The 17,618-nt window shown below is 45.0% G+C and overlaps 1 protein-coding gene across 1 annotated transcript in view; it reads right to left on the bottom strand.

Annotated features, from left to right (window-relative positions):
• CPAMD8 (C3 and PZP like alpha-2-macroglobulin domain containing 8) overlaps positions 1-17,099 on the bottom strand; it is a gene marked incomplete at both ends in the record, with an annotated part of 50,204 nt that extends 33,105 nt beyond the window's left edge. Inside the window, 19 exons of the mRNA XM_082297687.1 lie at positions 465-530; positions 1,499-1,641; positions 3,613-3,774; positions 3,899-4,048; positions 4,143-4,315; positions 5,524-5,713; positions 7,905-8,033; positions 8,397-8,567; positions 8,708-8,935; positions 9,590-9,698; positions 9,976-10,060; positions 10,393-10,506; positions 10,639-10,693; positions 11,654-11,671; positions 12,149-12,201; positions 12,323-12,488; positions 13,421-13,443; positions 14,687-14,838; positions 17,014-17,099. Of these exons, the coding sequence (XP_082153813.1) occupies positions 465-530; positions 1,499-1,641; positions 3,613-3,774; positions 3,899-4,048; positions 4,143-4,315; positions 5,524-5,713; positions 7,905-8,033; positions 8,397-8,567; positions 8,708-8,935; positions 9,590-9,698; positions 9,976-10,060; positions 10,393-10,506; positions 10,639-10,693; positions 11,654-11,671; positions 12,149-12,201; positions 12,323-12,488; positions 13,421-13,443; positions 14,687-14,838; positions 17,014-17,099 (2,273 nt within the window). The remainder of the gene's footprint in view (positions 1-464; positions 531-1,498; positions 1,642-3,612; positions 3,775-3,898; positions 4,049-4,142; positions 4,316-5,523; positions 5,714-7,904; positions 8,034-8,396; positions 8,568-8,707; positions 8,936-9,589; positions 9,699-9,975; positions 10,061-10,392; positions 10,507-10,638; positions 10,694-11,653; positions 11,672-12,148; positions 12,202-12,322; positions 12,489-13,420; positions 13,444-14,686; positions 14,839-17,013) is intronic.
• Between the last annotated feature and the right edge of the window lie 519 nt (positions 17,100-17,618).

The following is a 17,618-nucleotide window of genomic DNA, read 5'->3' as shown; positions in this document are numbered from 1 at the left end:
AGTTTACTTGCAAACCTGGAGAAGCTTTTTAATAATTGCTTCAAACTATCCTAGATGTGCTGTTGTGGGAGGGATTAGTTATCTCTTTAGTAATTTTTTTTTAGTTCCAGCTGTACCCAGAGGAAACCACGATTTATGAGGCAGCAAATTGAGGTCTGGGGGAGATGTTCTTGCAGGAGATGACAGAGAAAGAAGGGATCTGAAATTTGAAAAGCAGAGAATCAACATAGACACACCTGGCAGGTTCAGCTTGAAGCAAGTGAACACGCTTCAAGAGCGGAGGAAATGTTGCAAAGATTAAAGAGGTAATAAAGAAAAACAACAATAATAGGGGCAAAAAACCAATTTAAAAATAAAATAAAAAAAAAATCAGAAAATGCCAGTGTAACTCAGTAGATTTTAAAGAGCTTTGTTTTCTGTAGCTGAAGAGAGTACAACCCTCTGGATATAATTAATGTCAATACCTGACGTTGAGGCAGTGCCAAATCCACGTCTCGGGGAAGAAGGTTCTTTTCCTCTTCTCTGCTCTGCTAGAACAAGAAATAAAGCCTTGCAAATGAATCCTTTTAGTAAGATATTTTCAACAGTCACTGGTAAATCAGAGTTATCACCTGACTGTGGCTCACATGACCAAACCTCTGGCTGGTACAGACTCATTAAGGAGTGAATGGGTGATCACTCATAACACAAATTACACGGCCTTTTGAAGCAATGCCTTTGTGTGCACACACACTCTGCAGACAGAAATAAGAATCTAAGAAAATAGTACAAGTAAGACTACATTGTTTCTGCTAGTTTCAAAGGTTATCTAAAAAAAAAAAAAAAAATTGGTTTGTGATCCGAATTCTTCCACCAAACGGAATCCAGGGGAATGCACACAACATGTGACTTCCCACAGCAGTTACTACAACCCCTACTCTACATCCTTCTCCAACCCTTCACGTTGAATTGTCTTGATTTCTAATATTTTAATAATTTAAGTCAGCTTTTCTATGCCTGTGATGCTTCATTATCTATTTCTTAACTAACCCCAAAACTACTTCTGCTGAGAGAGGTTTCCAGGGGGTTCAGGATGCAGAGGGAAGGCCCATCCTCAGGTGCAGCATCACTTGTAGTACTTCACAACCTTTTCTTCATGCAGACCCTCATTTCATTGATTTTGACACCAGCTGAATGGTCCAAATCATGAGCAATGAGGGACTCTGCAAAAACAGCTGTAGCTTGCAAATATTGCAAGAAATTCACAGCAAATTGCAAGGAAATATTCTTCAAAATGATAACTTAAGACTCTTTGCATGTGCCATTTTTCCAGAATGAAATTAAATTTAAAAAAGCGGTGTCAATAGATTTTTTTTTTACATCTACCAAGCCACCGGAAGGATTTCCCCACCACTGCCTTGTCTAAACCTGAGGGCATGGAGGTGCAAAACAGCTGAGAATAGGGAAAAAAACCAACTAGGAGCATCACAGACAACAGATATTAAACACCAAATGTTACCTTGGTGCTATTTTGGAATGCACTGTGGCCACCAAGGTCCCCGTGTGTGGCTGGAAGGCTGGGACAGCCTCATCTGTGTACATCCCTCCGTTCTGCCTGTGGTTCAGGCTGACTATGTCAGTCATTACCACCAAGCCAGTTTCCTAGACAATAAAAATCAAGACCACAAAACAAAAACCAGCAAGGAGAAAAAGAAGTAAATAAAAAGAATTAAATAAAAATAATTAAATGTGCACTGATTTTTTTTAATAGGATCCCTCAATCGTATTTCAACATTTACGGGGTAAATCTCAATTGAATCTTGAGGATTTTTTAAAGCTTTGTATAAAAATGACTGTTAATGTGAAGATGCATGGGCAGAAGATTTATGGAAAAGCTCTTGTCTGATGGAAAATGCATTTAAATCAGTATCTAACATTACTGGGCAAGTGTGTGAGGTAAAAAATCATTACATGTATTTTTCCCCTAGAATACAACATTACAGCTTTTTACCCTTCCTCAAAGTTTCCAGTGTGCTCTGCTGCAGGCAGCTCTCTCATCAGGCATCACCAGTTCTGCACTGCCAGGGATGCCAAGCAAAATGAAAACTGTCCACACAGGGAAAGCACAGAGCTCCTAAGGAAGCTGCCAGCTCTGTCCCCTAAATGCTCTTATTCATAAGAGACAGCAGCTCCCAGGCACCACTGGAGAATGAGCTTTGTTCTCTGCACACACCCCCAGCTCTTGCCCACCAGGTGTGCATCCCCTGTATCCACACCAGCTCCCCAAAAATGAACCTTTTCCCCAGAGTTTACAGCTCTCAGGAAAAAAAAAAAAAGCAGCATCAGAACAAAAAACCCCTGAGACCTCAGGGGAGAAGCAGCAGTGGCTCCTGCAGCAGTGGGCAGAAACGAGGATTTAGGGTTTGTGATGAAGAGATCGAGGCATTGGGGGAATGTGTGAAAGCTTCTGGGGTTTAAGGCAACACAATAAAACAATTTAGCTAAAATCACAGGAAGGACAAAGAACGAAGAGGTGGGGGAGCTGTGGGAAGCAAGGACCATCAGTATCAGCAGTTATGTGGATTAAAGAGGGAAAGAACATCAAACATCAGAGCTGTGCTCTGGCTCTCAAGGCCAGCCTGCATTTCAGAGGAACAAGTAGGAGAAGATGATGTAAAGAATATCAAACAGTTACAGCTCAGCCTTTCATGCTGCATCTCCTTGTCTCAGGGAACAGAGGCTACACCCTGCAGTGGTACAGAAGGCAAAGAAGTGGGGTGTGAGCAGAGCCTGAAAGGGTGGATGGACTCTGCTGTGCAACTGCAGGAAGGGAAGGAAGAGGCAAACAAGCAGAACTTCTCAAACAGATGAGGTAACACCCATTTTAAACAAAAAGAAAGCAAAAAGCTCATGGAAATAGTAGCATGTCTTAAAAGCTACAAATGGCTCTTTTTCAGCTTGAAAGACTGCACTGTTAATGTGTAAAGCAATGAAGAAATGAATTAGTTCATGAGTACATTTTAAAAACCCAACTTGTTTTAAATGCTCAACTTGAAAGTTGATTCAGATACACAGCAAAGATCAAAGGAAATGAGATTTTTAAAATCTGGCCAGGTTTAACTATGGAAATACACCAAGTAACTATAAATATATAGCATTTAAGTAGTAACCTGATCAAGGATATAAAGGTCTTTCATGCAGATGGCAACAGAAGCTGAGAGAACCAGGGCAGGAAAGAAATGGAAATGATTTCCAAAGGACAGTCCAAAAGGCTGCAAGGAAAGACTCACATTCCACCTTCCTTCCCTGCTGGAGCAGCTGCAGAAGAGATCTGCAAGCTCACCCATGCCTGGAGGAACCTTCTGGTCCCTGGTTCTCCAGAGCATCAGCATGAATTCCTCCACCCAGCAGGACAACTGGCCCTCCCAAGATTGGCCAAAATCAAACCATATTTCTCAAATACCCTTGCTAGAACAGTGTACTCTGTTCTCAAAAATTGCTTTTCATCCTACCCCCTCAGAAAAACAGCTCTGATGCAGGGAAGACCCCCGGCCTATGGAGCTGAAAATCACCCTGCAAACATGAAAGCAAAAAAGAGACACTGCAGAGAGAAGGGAGGCTGATTCTTCCTACTGTAAAGGCGAAGCGAGCGTCCTTGGTGATGTCCCAGTGCCAGGGAAAGACAGAAGACCTGCGGCGTCTGCGTGAGGACATGCCTGGCCACCAGAAGTGCCCTTCTTCCTTTGGAGCCCCAAAAGCATCAGATACATCATACTCTGCAAGCTCTTGGAACACCTGCAGGGAAAGGGCAGAGGCTGCTGTCTTTGGGGATTTTTGGAAACCCAAAAAGCCGCTTGCTCAACGTGGATCAGGGTCACAGGAGTGAGAAAAGGACAGCAGTGCTTAAAGCTCCTTCTACCTGACTGGCTGTCAGCTGGAAGCCTGTCTTGAGCAGGTAGACACTCTTATCCACAGTGGCAATGCAGACACAGCTCGATTTGGCAGCTCTGACCTTGATGTTCACAACGTCACCGGGCCTGGTCTCGTTGGCCGAGAGCGCCACAGCAACCTGGGAAGGAAAATCCCATTAAATCCCATTATAATCCCAAAAAAACAAAGAGTAATGAGACACCAGCACTTCCTCCCCACTACAGAGCTCCTACCTGGTTCTCAAAGGAGGAGTTGACAGTGAACTGCAGGCTGTCTGTGACCCCCTCTCCATTCTCCCTGACGTAGTACACGAGGAGCCGGCCCAGGGGAGCCATGGAGTGAACGACTGAGAACCTCAGGAAGGTCACACACACCTCAACCTCTGCTGCAGGCGTGCTGGGGAGTGCTGAAACAGGAATTGTGGAGAAAAACAGCTTTATTTATCCCAGTCACTCCCTTCCTGCCCCATCCTAATGCTGTCAGGCACAGAACTTTCCAGCCAGGACTTGCATTCTTCCCTTGTTCCTGTTGCACACCTTCTTGAGTTCAGAATCTTTTCCCTTTTTGTCATCTTTGTGATAGGTAATTAGCACTCATAACTTAATGAGCAGCATGGAGAAGGTGGTAGGGAAGGACTACTCAGTGCTTTCCAGCCATAAAAATCAAGGAAATGCACAATTAAGTTATCAAGCTATTGAAAATAAACATAAAACATTATCTATTGCTGGAGAATGGTGATGAGAGGAAAGGAATGAGTCTGAAAAAGGATTATGCAGTTTATAGAATCACAGAATGGTTTAGGTTAGAAGGGACCTTTAAAGGTCTCCTGCTGTGGACAAGGATGTCTTTTACCAGACCAGGTTGCCCAAAGTCCCACCCAACCTGGCCTTGAACTCTTCCAGTGACAGAAAAACCACAAAGCCTCTGAGCAAACTGCAAATGCAACAGCTCAGAACAAACTTTCAGTGCAGAAGGTCCTCACAAATCCGGGGTTACCGATTGCCAGAAGCTCAGTGGGTACATGGAGGGAGGTTCCTCTTACTCTTTCCCCAACTCCCAAACTGGTTACTGGGAGAGCCAGACTTTTCCTTTGGCAGCTGTTATATCCAGCTTTCCAATCCCACCATTCTTTACCCCCCTCTTCCCCAGATTCACCAGATTTGTATCTTTCTGTTATTTCTTGTACAAACCAGGAGTCCACATTTCATTTCCCTTCCCCCTGTGGGCTGTGTGATCTCCTTTATCCTGATCCATGTTATCAGTCCATTTAATTTTTTCTTTCTATCTCATGTCCTCTTCTCAGTTTAAGCTCAACCAATTTAACCAACTGCCCCAGCCCTGCCATGCACTTCCCTGCCACTCCACTCCAAGCAAATATTGGAGTTTTCTCAACTGAGAAAGACTGCAGAAAGACCAAAGAAAATTTTCCAAGACTTCTCCAAAAGGGATAATTTTTTTTACATGGCTATGAGGGCAATGGATTTATGGATTTCACTATCTTTCTTGCACAAAATTATCTCTATCCTTTGAGGAGCATCACATTAAAAACAACAGTTGTGGAAAGGTTGTTTTTCCCTGAAAATGAGGGTGAGTTGCATTTCTGGTGCTGGCTACCTGTTCCTGGGAAACGTGTGAGGTCAATGCTCTTCTCAAAGGGTGTGGTGGCTCTTTTGCTCCTCTGCTGGGTGACATTGCTGGGCTGCAGCCCTGACAGGACAATGTTCCCTCGTGATGCCACTTCATAATGGAGAGTGAAGTTGCAAGGACACGTGGACTTCACTGCAATCCAGGCCTCCTCTCCCACCTGCAGCCAGGGACAGAAAAGCCAAAGATCTGCTCTGTTACAACGCTTTTGGTTGATAAAGCACAGAAACCTGTTTGGGTTCCAGGCCACAGGAGGTGTGAGCCCTCTCCTAACAAATGTGTGTGTTGGAAAGTGTATTATTACATTAGCACTGCTCTCAGGGAATTTCTCCACAAGAAAAAGGGGCCAGTGTTCAGCTCTCCACTCGCTGCAAATCTACAGGAGAATGAGCTGGGGGTTGTATGCATTAATGAAACAATAAAGGAATCTCTGGAATCCTGAAAGTTAAGCCTTTTGGCACAGAGCAGCTGTCAGAATTGGTTGAATTTTAGACACCCCTTCAGTAGCCCAGCCCAAAAAAAGGAAAGAGGTAGGTTGGGGGTGGGAAGAGATGTGTGTTTGATAATCTTTGCAGTTTAATTGTGATTACATTCATGTGGCAAATTCCAATTCAAACATAACCATGAAATGACTGGGAAGAGATCCGAGGGAAAATGCTTTCAAATTACACAAAGTCTTGATTACAATTTCTAAGTCTGGCACTCAGGGAGGTGTCAAACACACAAATAAATGAGAAGAAAGTTTCTTTTTTGTCTGGATAAACTCATCTGATGCCTGCAATAGGCTCCAGAGCAGCACACCTGGGTACTGAAGCCCTGCACCCAGAGGGGCTCACCAAGTACTGAACACCCCCAAGACAAAATCCCACAAATCCCACCAATCCCAACAGAACAGACATCAGTCATGGGATTAGCACTGGTCGTGTCTGGCTGAGCAAAAATCACTCTGTGCAGCAGCAGACTTTCCTAGGAACACAAACTCCTTCCTTCTGGGATCTGAGGAGCAGCTGACGCTTGCGTTCAGTAGGATTTCTTCAGCACCTTCCCCTCCTCACCCTCCTGGCCATTTAAAGCAGAGCAATTCCCAAATAAAACCATTCAGGCTGGATAGAAAATCCCCAAGAAATCTTTTGAAAAAAGCTCTTCCTTCAGCACCAAGTGTTCTCCCTGCAGAATGTACACGTGGCACAAACCTAAAGGGCACAACTGGAATACAAGGAGCTGCTAATGGTTAAATACAGTGAGAATGCCACAGAGTCCAAGAGGTGCCTCGTGACATTAAATATTTGAAGTATTAAGAATTCCCCAGTGCAAATGATGAAACAATTCATTAAAAAATGAATGTAGCTAATTGGAACACCCAGTAAGAGCTGGCAATGCACGGAAACAGTTCCCACATCAGCTGGGCATCCAGCTCCAAGCTTTCCCACAGAAGAATTAGTTCTAATCAGGTTATAATAAGAACAATGTGTTCAGATTAGCAGTGTATAATCCCCTTTCCATACCTCAGGAAACTTGTAAAAGATTAATTAGCCATTAAACTTTCATGAAATGCAATGATAAAAAAAAAATGCTCTTATTCGGATACAAAGAGTCTGAAACCAACCTGATGGACCTGCTGATGACAAATCTCAGTGTGTTTATTGCCAAAACCCACTTTTTTTTTTTCCACAGAGCAATATGCAGACCCTCAGAACATCATCTTGGGTAAGAAGAAACCCTCAGCAACTCTCAGAAAGTATTAAGCAACAGAAACCATGATTAAATCAGATCTTTGCTTTAGGAGAGAAATCACAACAACTTTTATAGGGCAGGACTGCATTTATAGAGAGGCTCCTACAAAAACTACCAAAGAAGCCAAGGCAATCATGTTCACAGTTCAATAACTGGAAGATTGAACAGATCCACTGGAGATTTAAACTGGAAGTTCCAGTGAGACTGCACAGCCTTAATTTTGATCTTTAGTAATTCAGCCACTCCCACTAACATCACTTCCACCCATTTTCAGCAAACAATCCATGTCTGAGTGTTGCTGGAGGTGCACAGAAAGCACATTCAAACATGGAAAACTGAAATGTTTTCCATGCCTACACCCACCCCTCTCTGAGCAGCAAGGATTGGAAATGAGGTGCTGCACAGAGCAGCACCAAGGGTGCTTTGCTTAGCACTGAGTGTAACCCACATTCAACAATTATTTGGTGGCTGAAGTGCAGCTCCTTCACCCTTTGTGGTTGAAACAATAACAGTGCAGGATCCCAGCATCAGGAATGTCCAGAAATATTTAATTAGAACAAAGTACTTTAAGCCAAGCAATGCAGTTGTTGCCATGATGGAATGTGAAGCCAGCATACCTGGAAAGGTTTATCTGGTGCCTGGAGCTGGATGTGACACTTGCTGGGTGAGTACCAGCTGCTGATGGACAAGTAGTTGGGCAGATATTGATCCCCAGAGGGTTTCCCATCAATTGCTGTCACTTTGGTCTTAAAAAAAAAAAAAAATTACATCTGAATGTTATGCATAGAAAACCCATTTTGTTCTTTCCTAATCTCTATTCCCTTCTCCCATTTTATACCTTTCAGCTTTCATCTCTTGACATCTTTACTCCCCAAATATTGGGCCCCTGCTACCATATTAAGCTATATTTGAAGAAGCATCTTTTAATGGTGGTTATCAACATCAGTTCTCCTGGCAGCACAAAACAAGCCAGTGTTTACTGTGTTGAAATCCAGAAGCTGAAGCTAAAAGGCACTGATTTCCTGTTTGTAGCACTGATTTCTAAAGTGCAGGTTTGACAAGATTAGTTACATTAAAGCCTGCTAATCCTATAAAGAGCTTTTACCCACCTCCAGCCAGACATATTGGGCAGCTGTGGGGATGGAGGGGATTTCAAACTCCACCAGGCCATTCCTTGAGACCAGTTCACTCGTGTAAACGTTGTCCTTTGGTGTAAGCTCAGCTTTAATTCGGATGGTGACTCTGTCAGCTGGACTTCCATCAGGGTAAGTGACTTCTACCTGCACAGTGGGGCATTTATAGAACAATGGGCTTTAAATTATCAGCCATTCCACTCAACGACAGGTGGGGAAAATCGCTGGGATCAAGTGAGTACAACTTTAAATTAGCCACACATCCGTGGCTCTACTTTGAATCTCACCTTCCCTTTGTAAGGCAGCCCTGGTTTGAACTGCTTTCGGGTGTCCTTGGAGTACTTGATATCAATCAGCTGTTTCTGGACAGGTGTGGAGTCATCAAAGGTCACCTGCTTGCTGCCATCAGAGCTGATCACCGTGGCCCAGATGTTGACTGTGCCTCGGAAGTGCTCGGGGACATCCGCTGGCATCATGTCTCTGACACACACATCGAACACAGCAGAGCCATCGATCTGGGGTGTGTGGGGCAACAGAAAGGGAAGCTCTCATTTCACACCCAGACAGGGCCTAGAAGCCAAATCTAAAGCACAGGCATGTGATAGGAGTTTGCAGCAGTGTTTTGGAAGGATTAGGATTGGAGGGAATTAATGGGGGAAGGAAGGGAGGGAGGGAGGGAGGGAGGGAGGAAGGAAGTTAATTTCATTTTCCTCCCTTACCCATGGTCTGGACTAACTCTGTCACAGTCCCTCAGTCTCCTGCTCTCCTCAGCCCCATATGCTCTAAAGACAGATTAATACCATGCCAACAAATTCTTATCCCACCAAATCCCAGAATATCCTGAGCAGGGAGGGACCCTCAGGGATCATCAGTGCAGCCCCTGGCCCTGCACAGACACCCCAACAACCCCACCCTGGGCATCCCTGAGGGCGCTGTCCAGACGCTCTTCAGTGCCCCACCACGCTCTGGGAACAGAGCCTCTTCCTAAGATCTAAAATCATAAACCTGCCATGGAAAATTAAGCAGCATTTTTATTATGCTGGCCCCAGTTATAATATTTACCCCATTATTTTCCGAATTCCCATTAGCAACAAAACAGAGCTGTGGGATTAATGTTAAAGGAGACAGATCAGGCATTTCATCACAGGTGAGTCCATGGTCTCCCTCACCTGGGTGGTCTTGAGGACAGGATGTCCCACTTCATGTCTGTAGTACCCCACACCATTTATAGTCATATTGACAATTAACTTCCCTGTCACTGGTTTTCCAAAAGTGTATCTGAAATGCAAAGAAGATGATTAATAACTTCCAGCTGGCTTCTGTTTTTGTGGTTGTATAGAGACAATTACCACACTACCTGCACCTCTAGGAAACAGTATCACAGGAAGTTTTCCAGATTGCTATTTTTACAGAGATTTTGAAGGCTCTTACATCAGAAAGCATCTGATGATGATGATTAGAAATCATCTGAAAAGTCTGCAGCAGGTGGGATCCAAGCTCCAGTGACTGTACTACAATCCACAGCAATGGCACTTGGTTTGGGACACATTCCTACCTGGCATGGACAGTTCCTTTTTCACACAGTGAAAGATCACGAATGTAGCGAGGGGGGTCGATCAGCAGCTCAAACTTGGGCAATACTACAATGAGAAGAAATACAACAGAATCTTTTCAAGCAGATCTCTTTGCCTGGGTTATAGAGAAGCCCCCACAGCTCTGACAGGACCCTGGTTGTGGCCAATGAGGGTAACACCAGCACCCAGCAGAGGATCAATCAACAACAGCAGCAAACTTTGGCGAGGTGACCTTAGCAAAGCTCCCAGTTACCAGTGTCTGCATCCCTGAAGTACATGGCTCTAAAGAATTTTTCCTCATGGCATTTTAAATGCATTACTTCAGGTGTTTCATCTCAAGGGAGAGCATTTCACAGTGTTCTGTTCTTCCAAAAGCACCTGGGTTACGGAGGACTCACCGTATTTCTGCACTTCAAAGGATTTGTTGTAAGTGTGCCCCTGCATCTCAGCAAAGATGAGCCATTCTCCAAACACTGGCTGATCAGACAGAGGGAAAGTCATATTGACAATGCCTGAAAAAGGAAACAACACCCTGTGAACTCTGCCACTCTCCAGCCCTTGCCAAGCCTTACTGAACACAACTCAGCAGAAGCAAAGGCAAAACACAGTACACAGAGGAAAAAAAGAAATAATCTGGAACTTACCACAACAAAATGGCTTCAAGTTTTTCCATTCTATCATCCGAGACCCCCGAGGATCCTGCAGGGTGGTTTAGGGATGAGAAACATCGCAATGAAAATGAGTATCATGAACAGATTTAACTCAGTTTGCAACAAAGAACTCCCTCTTGTAACATACACACTTCACCAACAGCTCAAATGTAACAAATACCTGTCAAAAATGTCCTGAAGGTACTTTACCAGGGGTATTTGCTTTTTAGAATTACTTAAGAGCTCTGCTCGTGTAAGCAATGCACACAAATAAAGGCTGTCAAGCAGCAGATCTTTCCCTGCCTTAAGACACCTGTCCTGGATGGGATGAACTGACCTCTGAAGACACTTTCTCTCTGTTCCTAAAGGGAGCTGTACAACCAGCAAGACAAATTTTAGATGACTAACTCGGATGAAATGAATCCTGCTGGTTTTGCCAGCATTAAATCTGTGCTGAATGCAAACAAGAGTGAATCCTCCTGCTTTCTGACAGCTAAACACGTGGTTAAAAACAAAAAACAAAAAAAAAAAAAAAAGGAAAAAAATGAAACTAAACACAGAAGGAACCTCTCATTCACCTCGTAAGGAAGAAGGCAGGAGCACCCTTCCCTTGCCATGAATTTCTACTGTCCACTATCCCAAGGTTTGGGTGCAGAGATGAGGGTGGCCCTGCTCTATCAGCCCAGCAGATGAAGGATAGGAGTGGCTGGGCATCGAAAAGAAGGGAGAGGGATTGGGGCTGCCACAGTTATGTGTCTCAGTGAATCAAGCCAATTCTTCTCAGGCTGAAAAATGTGAATAGATTTCTGAAACTGAAGTAGAAAACAGGGATTTTTGCTGGTGACAATAAAAATCAAGACACAAAGACCAGTTAAAAACACAGGGATAGAGATAATTGCACAGGTTAGGGGTGGGAATGGCCATAATGGGCTGGAAAAACACAAATTTGTTCCTTTAAAGGCTACACAGTCTTCAAACCTCTACAGGACATGGGCACACAGATACTCACCACCACATAAGCTTCAATCTAGAAGAAAAAAGAAAAATAAAAGGCTTTATGAAACAACTTTTCTGCTTTTTGTGATGAACTGTTGAGTCAATATAAGCAAGGTGTGAGACCCAAAGTGCCAGAGTTTAAAGCTCTCTTCTTTGCTCAGAGTAACCTGAGAAATGCACATTTAATTCAGACACCTAACTGGAAAAAATAATAATTTACATATCTGTGAACTACCTAAATAAAGTGCAAGTCTCTGAAAAATTCTTGTCTCTGCTCTGGCAGAGCTGCCTCCTACTTGCCAGCACTGCAGAAGTTTGTATTCTCCTCCAGTAGGAATGTGACCAAGTGAAAAAAAGCTAAGTTACAAATAAAACAAGCTGTCACAAGCTATGCCTAAATAGGTTAAAAATCCAGTTCTATTTCTGCATAAATGTACATTTGAATAAAATGCAGGCTACCAAGTATTCCATCATATTTCACAGTGTGAAAGAAAACAGTTTTCTTTACCCTGTCGTTGACCGGCCTCAGGTCAGAAGTCACCATAAAGAGATTTATCAACACTAAAAAAGGAAAAGAGGGAATTTATTAGTCACCACAGCTGAGACTGAACAGAAGAGCTCATCCTTAAGCTACCTTTGAAAGCAGCCCTAGCAACTGGCAAATTGTCCAAGTTCACTTTACCTTTCTGCTTGGGTTTGTAGATAGGTTTGTCAGTCTGGATGAACACTGAGGAGCCCTTGCTGTCAATGGTGACTGTGGTGTAGTTGTGGAAAATGTAACCTTCCTCTGCCAGGTGCCTGTTGCCCCAAACTTTCAGATGTGCTTGTCCACGAAGCCCTGAAGGCACCTAGAAAACAGACCAGGAGGTGAGGAAGACACTGAAAAGCCTTTGAGCTTTTGAGGAATATAATTGACACTGAAGTGAGCAAGAAGAGCCACCTGCTGTGTTTTGGTGTCAATCTGTGTTAGTAGTGAAAAGAAAATGAAGAACATACTAGATTTCCTACAATATATAAACTTCAAAGGAGGTAAATTCATGTTGAAAACATGGCAGGAAATCCTCTTCTGCCCTTTCTCTCTCAAGCAAAGTGATGGTTGATCCATGATCTACATGTGCAGCTTCCAGTATAGAAGGTGTGTTACATGGGGAAATCAACCCACAGCTCTGCCAACAGAGGGAAAAACCCCAACAACCAACACAAAAAAGTCCCCAAAGCAAAAAGTGCATGCATGTGCATGTTCAACCAGTTCCTCAGAGAAGTAGGAATTTAAAATTATATCAGGTTAAAAACGACAAAGTAAAAAAATCTGATAACACAATTCCAGGCGCAGATCACAACTGAATATTTTGTTCCACCACCCACCTTTGACATCCCAAGGATGACAAGCCCAAATGAAGTCCTAAGTTAAGAAAGCCAACACTTTTAAGGGCTTGTTCTTCTAGTCCAGCTCCATTCTGCCCACATTTGAAGTCATAACCCCACTTCACTCACACAGCATTCTGTACTGCCATTCTTATCAAATGGCCCCAACCTGGAACTTTATGTTGAGCCACGAGCCACTGATTTTCTTCAGTGGTGTAAGGGCCTGGCAGGTGAGCTGTGATGGATTGAGTTTTGTTGTTTTCACTCTCCACTCTTCCTCTGGTGAAGGTTGTGTCCTCCTCAGTGTGTGCCCCAGAATGTGACATTTATTTGTGCCAGAGAGCCATGCTTGATGTGGCTGAGGGAAAGTCCCTTATACTTTCACCAGAAACATCTTAAAATAATTGACACTCACCTTCAGTTTAATTGTTCCTTTATCTAAAATATGAGAGAGAGAGAGAAAGAGTTATTCTCAAGGTAAGGCACTAAGATTTTAGACATTTGCAGTTGAGTGAAAGAAGACCCCACACCCCAGATCTGCTCCCTGCAGTATCCCTTTGTTATGATTCCACCTGAAGTAATTTTCCTGCTTTGTGTAAAACAATCTGCATGGTGAGCAAGCCAGACCCAGCAGAGTTCTCCAAAACAAACCTGGTTCACATTTATTTACAATTTTTGCCCAAGGTAAACTGCAAAGTGCTCTGTGATTGAAGAGCACCCCAAAGGCTGAGGTTTCAGCACAGGGCAGCCTGTGCCTACAGAAGTGTTTTGCTGTAAAAAGGACCTGGCCTCTTTTGGGACTTAGACAATTCTCAAAACAAACACTCATAGGATCTGTTTTGATTTCTGGATACAGCCATACCTTGGAGTTCTCTTGAGCATGTGCTGTCCACATGTGTAAGCATCACTCCCTTTGAATGGCTTTGCAATTGTCAGCCCATTTCAAAGACAACAAGGGGAGGACACAACCAGAGACAAACTGTTTCAAGAAAGGGAATGACTTTCATAGACCTCCCCTTTTTAACACACAGAAGGGTTAAAACTGGAGGATTAAAGAGCCTGATTGCCTCGTCTACACTACAGCTTCCACCACTACTGACAGTGGTACAGCAGGGCTACTGGACTTCACTTTCACCTCTGTAAATTCCCTCAGTATTAAGCTGGCCATAATCAAAACACATCTTTACTCACAGGACAGAGGTATCTGGCTTGGATTTTAAAGGCTTATCCAACTACACAAACATTACCACCTCTCTCAGCAACACTCAGTCCTGAAGATGGGGAGATTCCCAGCACTCATTTTGGAGAGAAGAAATTGATGATGATGTAGATCTTATATTTTTCTTCAAAAAAAGCTTCTATCTTACTCCTTATACAGTCCCCCACTGATAAATATTCAGGGACCAAAAGGAAGTATATTCACTAGAAAACTCAAGAGTATTAATTATCAAGGGTCTCTGTATGTCTTGGTGTCCCAAAGTTATCAGCCTTACATGTTTGAGATCACACACATCAAAACCACATTAGCACAATCGACTGAGAGGGTGCAGCAGCAGCAAATCAATTAAATATTACTTTAATTCCATTATCACCTAAAGCAATTCTTTAGGAGATATCAACGTGCTCCCACAGCACCTCAACTCGTAAATCAGTTCTCAAGTTCAGAACTACAGGAGCTCACCCAGGACTGTTCCGTGGCTCCGTGACACAGTCTCTCCTTTGACCACCAGCTGGATCTGCACAGTTGTCTCCTTGACAGAGTTGAAGATGGTCACACTTATGGCTTCCTCCACCCCAGAGCGGAAAACAGAAGGTGCTGCAATCAAATAACCCCTGAGGAGCACAATTGGAAGTGGTCAGTTGAGACACAGCAACGAGAGCGTTACCTTCATTTGTGAGCCCCTTTTTGTGTGGCAAAAGGAAAAGAACAAACTTCTCTGTGACATATTTGCCCTTGTATGGTCACATTTGTGGCCATCAGCAGTCTAAGCCTGTATCTAATATGTATAAATGTATAAATGAACAAACAGAGCCTAAGTGCCTAACAAATCCTTAGGATTTAAATAAAAACAGTAATATCTGTGTTTATTGCATCTATGTAATAAATACATTCATTTATTTGCTATAGGTAACAAACTAAACATACAACCAGCTAACCATAAAAGAGCAGAAGTTTGTGAAGGAATAAGGAGGTACCTGAACCTCCTTAGAGCTTTGTAGCCAATGCTTTCTTTGAAAGAGCTTAGATATTTTTGACTCAATCATATGGCTCCATTTTCATAGTTCAGCTTCATATAGAAGAGAAGGGACTCAGAGCTGATTTTTGGAGCTTTCTAAACGTCAGACTCAATGCATGTAACACACCTGAACTTCCAGTTTATACAGAAGCAGCCCAGAAACTGCAGCTACAGAACTGGGCTGGAATTCCCAGCTCTACTACCACATTCTTGTTCAAACAATTAGATCCTGCCAGTTTACAAAAGGCATTATTTTAGAAGGCACACAGAGAGCTTTAAAGCCACCCAAACCGACCTCCCGTAGATGCTGCAATGCGAGAGTTTCTGAATGGAATCTGCACCACTCCTCTGTGAATGGCACCGTGCCATGAACTTGTCAGCTAAAAGCATTGCAGGCTCTGAGCTCTTTGATGCATTGGGCTGGAAGCAACACATTTATATTCTCTTCATGACACACCTTTCTGGGGTTTTTTCTCCTACCCCAAAGGACTTTTTTTAACACGAGGCAATTCCTCAGATGCCTTTTCAAGCCAAATTTCTCAGCCCATGCCTTTCTACAGTCCCATGAGCCAGGTTGCTTTAGTCCATGATTAATTATCACTTTGGGATGAGGATGATGGTGTTTTACAGCCCCCAAGTAATCTTTTATCAAATTCCAAGCCCATGTTTCTCTCTCAGCAGGCCTCATTGCCATGGAGATCCCATTACCCCCAAAGGAAGTTCAGAACTCTGTGGCATTCGAGTTAAATTGCACAGGGTACTTGCAGATTCAAAACCTTATGGCTGCCAGGTTTGCGAATTCATCAGAATGGTAATAAATAACAATAAAAAGTTACTACCGAGCCTGCAAATCCTTGGTAAGAGAGATAGCTGATCTAGCTGCAGAGGGAGAAAAAGTACCAGCTGCATTCAGGGTGAAATGATCAGACTTAAACTGTCATAAGCCCAGCACTGCGGTGCCATATGTGAAGCACATGTACTCATATTGTTCTAAATTGCTGAAACTCTTTCTGAAGTATCAGTCCCTTGATGCAACTATTTAAATCACTTAATAAGTGGCATTTGAAAATTAAATATTTAACTTGGCAACCAAAGAGTTAACTTGACAGGGACTGGACAGATCCTTTAAGCACACTTAACTAACAGTTCTGTCAGGTTACACCAAAACTTGGCAGGACGTGAAATATTTTCTAGTAAGCAAGTGAAAATAAGTTCTCCATGGCACTCAGTTAATGCAGCTATTCACGATGCTGACGGGCTATAATAAGCCAGGGATAAAGAACAAAGCAAACCTTACTCAAAATTAACCTAAACACACTGGAAAAGAGCTGCGGATTCAATTTCTAAAAGTCAGAGAACTTTCTCCGCACTTTCTCCCCGGCAGATGTTCCCCACAAAAAAAATCTTCACACGCCGCTCGGGAGCGCCCAGCGCTACCTTCAACCACCCCCAGCACCGCAGCAGCCGGATTCCTTGAATAATTGTTTGCAGATAAAAGCTCCGCAGCCGCTCTCCGGAGCGGCTGGAGGCAGGTATCGCATGGGAGCTTTCTTCTCTCGTTCCCCTTTCCCCGCGCTCCGCACTTTCGCACCGGCGGCCGCTGCCGGGGACGCGCCGCGCTCGATCCGCGACCCCTCCGGGGCGCTCCGCGGGCTTTGTTCCGCGGCTGCTGCAGCCCCCCCGGAGCCCTGGCCGAGCAGAGCCGCTTCTCCTCCCGCCGCCCTGCCCTGGGATGCTGCCGCGGGGACCCCGGGCTGGCCCCGGTACTTACTGGCGCTGGCGGGGCTGGGCAGCGCTCAGGCTGCCGAGGGCGAGCAGCAGCAGCGCCCAGGCGCGGCGGGGCTCGCAGCGGGACATGGTGCCGCGGAGCCCGGGCCACGGCGCTCTGCGCGGGCAGCAGGAGCCTTTTGTTCCCGGCGAGCGCAGCCCGAGGCTCCGCCGCCCCGCGCCCGGGCTCGGCTCCCCGGTGCCTCTGGCCGCCGCCCCCGCCGCGTCCCCGCCCCCGGGCCGCCCCCTCCTGGCCCCGGTGCCCGCTCGCCTCCGGCCCCGGCTCTTTGTCTGCGGCTCCCCGCCCGCTCCTGACAGCGCGCACCGGGGAGGGAGGGGAGGGGAGAGGAGGGGAGGGGGCCGCGCCCCGCCCGCCTCCCCGCCCGGCTCAGGTGAGCTCAGCCCGGCCCCGCCGGGCCCCGGCCGCTCCTCACCTCAGCCCGCCCCTGGCAGCACCGCCCGCCCGGCTCTGCTCGCCTTGCCCCGGGCTGCTGAGGCATCGGCGCCGCTGCTGCCGAGCCCAAAGAGCCCCGGGAGAGCTGCCCGAGCTCCTCGCCTTCCTCCTGAGCCCCACAGATGGGAGAGCTGTGAAAGCCAAGGTCCCATGAA

This window comes from Coloeus monedula (assembly GCF_965178545.1).
Source record: "Coloeus monedula genome assembly, chromosome: 27".
NCBI classification, from domain to species: domain Eukaryota; kingdom Metazoa; phylum Chordata; class Aves; order Passeriformes; family Corvidae; genus Coloeus; species Coloeus monedula.
This window is presented reverse-complemented; position numbering and strand designations above follow the sequence as displayed.